Source organism: Daphnia pulicaria, chromosome 1, assembly GCF_021234035.1.
Source record: "Daphnia pulicaria isolate SC F1-1A chromosome 1, SC_F0-13Bv2, whole genome shotgun sequence".
NCBI classification, from domain to species: Eukaryota; Metazoa; Arthropoda; class Branchiopoda; order Diplostraca; family Daphniidae; genus Daphnia; species Daphnia pulicaria.
In genome coordinates this window covers 35,585,808-35,592,014 of record NC_060913.1, presented here as the reverse complement: position 1 = coordinate 35,592,014, position 6,207 = coordinate 35,585,808, and the positions used below count along the sequence as shown (strand labels likewise).

At 41.7% G+C, this 6,207-nt stretch overlaps 2 protein-coding genes across 2 annotated transcripts; one reads left to right on the top strand and one right to left on the bottom strand.

Annotated features, from left to right (window-relative positions):
* Positions 1–621: 621 nt before the first annotated feature.
* LOC124311909 (collagen alpha-1(I) chain-like) lies at positions 622–3,959 on the bottom strand. The gene is made up of 11 exons (XM_046776278.1): positions 3,783–3,959; positions 2,673–3,717; positions 2,152–2,603; positions 1,961–2,029; positions 1,773–1,880; positions 1,601–1,699; positions 1,467–1,529; positions 1,296–1,367; positions 1,141–1,221; positions 888–1,019; positions 622–802 (listed from the first exon to the last, which is right to left on the bottom strand). Exons 3-11 carry the CDS (start codon positions 2,162–2,164, stop codon positions 732–734), a joined length of 708 nt encoding a protein of 235 aa, XP_046632234.1. The 5' UTR covers positions 2,165–2,603; positions 2,673–3,717; positions 3,783–3,959; the 3' UTR covers positions 622–731.
* A 544-nt stretch (positions 3,960–4,503) lies between these two features.
* LOC124311639 (speckle-type POZ protein-like) lies at positions 4,504–5,802 on the top strand. The gene is made up of 2 exons (XM_046776096.1): positions 4,504–5,471; positions 5,543–5,802. The coding sequence occupies exons 1-2, from the start codon at positions 4,534–4,536 to the stop codon at positions 5,649–5,651; spliced, it is 1,047 nt and encodes a 348-aa protein (XP_046632052.1). The 5' UTR covers positions 4,504–4,533; the 3' UTR covers positions 5,652–5,802.
* The last annotated feature ends 405 nt before the right edge of the window (positions 5,803–6,207 follow it).

Here is a 6,207-nt window from a genome sequence, read left to right as displayed (position 1 = left end):
CAAAATGCCAACATGTTCATCTTTCAAATTCCCGCCGATAAGCACTAAATGTTGCGCAATAGCGACAGCCAGTAAAACGAGAAGAAATACGATGAAAAGCATGACCTTACTTCACTAAAACATCTACGAGCACTGAAATGAAACTAATGATTTCCAATATTCAAGTATTATATGGCACCGAAAACAGGTAAGGCATAAAATAGGTAAGGAAAAAAGCGATAAGGCATAAGATTATAATTAGCCGCCACCTATACATCTCACTCTACTGACTCTAGTGTGGCCAAAGTAAATAAATTCAGGGTGAGACCTCGAGAGTACCTGGGGGCTTGGGCGGACGCACCCCTCGACTTTTACCTCAACCCATTACGAACGGAAAACGAAATAAAAGAAGAAATTTGAATTTCCAATTATTTCCCTCTGAGCAGAAATTACGTTTCATTTTCCCTATCCATTCAGTTTCTGTGCGGTTTTGATTCCTGCGAGGCGGATTTTATTGCGCCGGATGGGACTGACGCGAGTCTTTTAGAGGGAATGGATTTGATGAATCAACGAACTCTCACGACACTATATCACCAAACATACGGGTGCATTAAAGGAGGTGCAGTGAAAAATGTTCAGTTATGAAGATATTACATAAGACTGTATTAGTGCCAGCAGAGTATTTGGCTATTTTACTTTAAGCAAAATTGAATTCTATGTCGTATAAATTAGCAAAATGTATATATAGTCCGTTAGCCGATTGAACTTGATGGCCACTGAACACCAGGGGTCCCTGGCGTTCCGGGAATTCCTGGTACTCCGGCTATAGAATATAATGAAAACATAAACTCGTCGTCAATTTTATTTACCAAACAGTAAAGCATATAGTTTGAAAATATTTATTTTACCTGGCCCACTAACGCTAGCGGCACCTGATAATCCAGCTACTCCGCTAGGCCCGGCTGCTCCCACCGATCCATCTTGACCATCTTGGCCATACGTTCCGGGCCTTCCATCTTGGCCGTCTTTTCCAGGAGGACCTGTAAGAGTTTGAAGGATAATCATACAGAATTAACTATGGAAGCGAGCAATTATTCCCCAAAATAAAAAAAAGTTAAATAAAATTTTTAAATAAAAACAAACAAAACACATTTTATATACCTGGTGGACCCGGAGCTCCGTCTTGACCATCTTTCCCGTCAACTCCATCCTTCCCATTTTGTCCGGCAGTTCCTGGTTGACCTTTAAAATAAGAAAACGAAATATCGCGTACGTGTCATTTACAATTATAATAGATTCGAAGTATTATAATATACCTGGTGCGCCGGGTGGTCCAGCTGATCCATCTCTTCCGTCTTTTGCATTCTGTCCTGGTGTACCGGAAGGCCCTTTGAAATGCAGTTAATTAATACAATTTTTCCTAATCAGACATTTTTCATTTCTATTTTGACAATTAAATTCAAAATTTGTTGACAAACCCGCCGTACCAGTAGCGCCAGGAGTCCCATCCTTCCCGTTCGTTCCATCGGAACCATCCTTTCCGTCGCTCCCTATTTTGAAATTACATTTGACGCATTTTTGTTAAGTGGAATAAAAATTTAACAGTTTAAACTCGTCGGACCTTGTGGGCCTTGCGACCCTTGAACTCCTTGAGCACCAGGTATTCCGGGAGGGCCTTGAGGGCCCGGTGAGCCATTCATTCCATTTTGCCCAGGGGGACCTATATAAATAACCAAATGAAGAAAATTCTCAAGCGAAATAAATATTTAAAAAACCTATGAAACAATTCACACCCATTAAACCTTGAGGTCCGGTTGGACCAATTGCTCCGGGGATTCCGTCCCTGCCATCCTTACCATCGACACCATTAATTCCATGAATACCATTGACACCGTCTTTTCCTATACACCAAAGAATCGCACGAATCAAAGAATAAAAATAATTATGATTAAATATCAGTAATAGCGACATATAATAGTACCAGCTGGTCCAGGAGGTCCGACGAGTTCATACAACCACGGAGGTGGCAGTTTGTCTTTACCCTTTTTCCCTGAAAATAAATCGTATGGATTGGCTGTTCGGGAACGCACGTCTAGACGAAAAATCACGCCAGTCTTTGCATCATGAGTACACACACGCTAGTTAATGTAATATTTAAAAAAATTATCTTACTTTGTTCTGGCATGTTGTTCCTGATTTCGGTTATTTCCACTTCTTTGGCGATTGATTTTCGTCACCTTCGGAATGGCAACGAGTCCCATCCTGGCCAGAAATGTTAACCTACGCTCGACATGGCCAGCTAACTCGTATCTTCTGTACACATCCCTTAATCTGTCACTTGATTGGTAATTAATCCAGAAGCGGAAATAAGCCGAATAATCTTGGACAAACGGCCAAGGTGGAAGTAGAGACGGCGGATAAGACGCTAACAGGAATTCATCGACGTTAACCTGAAGCAACCGCTGTTGCAAATCTCGTTTCGACGCTGGTTTCAGGATAACTGCAACCGGCTTGTACCAATTAAATTCGTCGTCGGTAATTGTGAACTGTGGCCGACGCATTGGTGGTTGCGTTGGATACGTTTGAGACTGCGTCATCCACACCATGATGAAAAAGGCCAACACCTGTAAGAAAAAGCGAAAGATTAACTTTTGTGTTAAACATTACTATTGAGCTTTCATTAAAAATATTACCGATGTTTTCATGACGATTTACGTTTTATTCCACTAAAAAGGCAACAATATGCACTCACTGCAGTCCTGTTGACTGTGTGTGACTGACCATTAGAAAGGAATCAGGTATACTGTTATTCGGGAAACAGATGCAGGGGATAGGATTGCGGATTTATTTAAATAATTCGTGTGACAGGATATTTAGAGGGGCACAGACGCTTGCCTTCCAGTTAAACATTCCAAATAAGAATAGAAAATAGGAACACGTTCGTTAAAAAAAAAAAAAAAAAAAACTCAATCACCCTGACAGTTAACACATCACTCGTTTGACTTGACAAGTTGTTTGTTTGACCTTGATGCCCCTTTTAAGGTCATCCCATATCAGATGCCAAGGAGCTTCCACTATAATTTAACCAGTGGCAGGTAAATGTCAAATTAGAAGAGAGAAGCTTCTGTACCATCGAATATAGACGAGGTAAACAAACTCTGAGAAACGTGACAACTCAAAAGGACACATGCCATATTTAGACGAGCAAGAATTTAAACGTAACAGTCTCTTTCTAGTTAGTTAGTTAAACAATTTATTATTATAGCTATGTCCTTTTTGTCTCTACCGGCCGTACTCGATCTGCACTGGACTAATCATAATTAACGTCGGATAAAATTTTAATTAACGACGGATAAATAATTACGTTACGCGTGAAATAGATTTTGTTGGCCATCAAATTTAATGTCACTCGATTTTCTGGTCTCTCTTCGACGGCCGTCTCAGTTTCAACGCCAAAGTTATCACGGCCAAATTGAGAATCAAACTAACTGAATAGTTGGCCAACAGCGGAGCGTCGAAACCGCGATCCAAAGTAATCAAAATCCGCACTGAGAAAAAAGTAAAACAAAAACCTTAATTCTATTCAGACTAAAAGAATTTAGTATAACGACGCTTACTAACGCACGTGTAGACGGCGATTGACCAAGTCAAAACACTGACAGACTCCGAGTTTTGAGAGCTGTGCATAGTTCGAATTTGAACCAGTCTACTCGCAGCAGATAACGGCGTGCAGAGGCTCTATAATATTCAATCTTTTAATTAATTATCTAATCTCTCGACAAAAAACAAAACAAATATTTCACCATCAACATGACTAGCAGAGCGCCAGGAAACATGCCTGTGGACAAGGAGTAGACGACGGCTGAATAAACCCCAAATGCGGCCAACCATTTCGGACCGATTCGCTGACTGTAATGGAGTAAAAGGGCCAACAGAAGGAGAACCTGCCCGACAAGAATCGGATACTCCAAATAGGACGAAAGTGCGCTGAATACATTGTAGCAGAGCCCAATAGTAAATCTATGATAATACAAATGGCCGAGTCAAACGTGTACATGTACGAATAGAATTAAAATACTTACGAAGTCAATTCAAGAAGAGTGCCGGATAGACTCAGGCCAGTCGTGCTTTTGCTGTTCACCAAACTAATGATCTGTGGCACCTTTAAAACGACACAGTGCAGACAAAATAGTTTTGACGCGTTACATTGTTGGACTTACACTGACTTTGACTACCAAAGAGAAGTTGTCAAATTTTTAGATTGTTTAATGGCATCATCTTAATTCTAATATATTTATTCCACTTTGAATGCCTTTGCAGAATCCTCAAGGCAAAATGTCTGAAAACGTTGGTATAAGTTCCAACAAGTTCCTTCAGCTATTTCGCGCAATATTCCCATGTGAGTTCTACCCCCCATTTTCTACCCCCTCCTTCTCCTATCATGCTCACAGTGCAAGAGGGCCAGAGGAGCGAGGGCACAGTCAGTATTTGTCTTTCTCTGTGAAAGGAAGGCTTATTCGAATCAATTTAAGTTTTCTATCAGTATTAACAGAAATGAGTGCCAGTCAAGAATCAAATAACGAAGCTGCTGGTGCCGCTACGTCACAGACTGATCAGCAGGCCGAAAATACGTTACCTGATGGTTTTTTCCGTCCGATTGCAAGCAACTGGTGCCATTCCATGTCTCAGTTGGTCAAAGTGGATTTCGAGTGGACCATTCACCACGTTCTGCGCTACGAGTTGAATCGACAAGGAGTTGTAATATCGGAGCCATTCTCAGCTCAAGAAATTCCAAATTGCAAATGGATGTTGCAAGCTCTTTTCGCCTCCAATCAACAATCGGGTGTAGTCGTCAAGCTCTCTTCGGCCACTCCCGCCGGTGCCAGTTTATCCCGAATTCCAATCCCTGTTCGAGTCAAATTTGCAATCGTCAACAAAATGCGCGAGAAAGTCTCGCAGAAGGAACTCAATTTGCCGAGAGGCACTGAATTGCCTTGCACTCTAAACATTTTTAATCTGGGTGATGTGTCCAACAACAGACAGGAGGATTTGCTGATTGACAACGCCCATCTGGCCATCTACTGCGAAATCGAAACTTGGGTGTCCAAGGCGGCGCTAACGGGCCGGACGGAGAACTTTCGCGATCAGCCCCTGTTCAACGACGACGAGTTGATCCAACATCTAGGCGGATTGCATCAAACCATGAAATTCAGTGACGTCACTTTCACCATTCGCGGCTGCAAGTTTGAGGCCCACAAGGCCATTTTATCTGCTAGAAGTCCCGTCTTCGCCGCCATGTTCGATCACGAAACCGCCGAGAACTTATCTCACCAAGTGAAAATCAACGACGTGGACCCGGAAGTGTTTCAAGAATTGCTCCGTTTCGTTTACACGGGCCGGATACCTGTCATCACAATGAAGACGCTGACGACTGGACTTTTGGCGGCTGCCGGGAAATATCTTCTCGGGAGTCTGATGACGGCGTGCGAAAAGTATTTGGTCAACGAAATCTCGGCAGACAATTGCATCGAGTTGCTCATTCTTGCCGATGGCCATTGCGCAGATTACTTGAAGCGGAACGCGCTGAACTTTCTTCGCAGTTTCCCGAACGAGGTGATGACCACAGATGGATGGAGCACGGCGAAACGGGATCACTCCACTTGGCTGTGTGACATCCAGCAAGCTGCTTTCACTTCGACCCGTCCTTGACAAATTGTTGATTCTCTCTTGATGGGTTGTTCGGAAAGTTGAATTTTCTTTTGAGATTATGCAATCGGGAATTGAAATTAATGTTGTTCTTCTAATGTGCCTTGATATATTGGAATGAGGATTCATCAAGAAATACAAATGTTTCTTTTTCTAAACTACACTCTAATATTCTAGATGTGCCAAGTTATTACTTGGACTCTTATGTCCATTATTTTAATTGAGAATTAAGTATAAGTAACGCGATGATTAAAAAGCGACACAAATTAAATAGAATATGGTGTTTATAATTAATCGCAAAGCTTGTCTGCATTGGTTAAATAAGATTGGAACCGTTTCACGAAATTGGAATTGCTGTTTATTGCGACAAATATATAACATTTTCTTTTTAGAGTCGTGAGGAAAATAAATTTCCGGCCATGTTAGAAGCATCAGCTCGATCTGGCATTCCAAATGTTATATTTTCTGAGATTACCAAATCGCAATGCGCACTTGATGGTTATTGACATGCACGAGTCATTC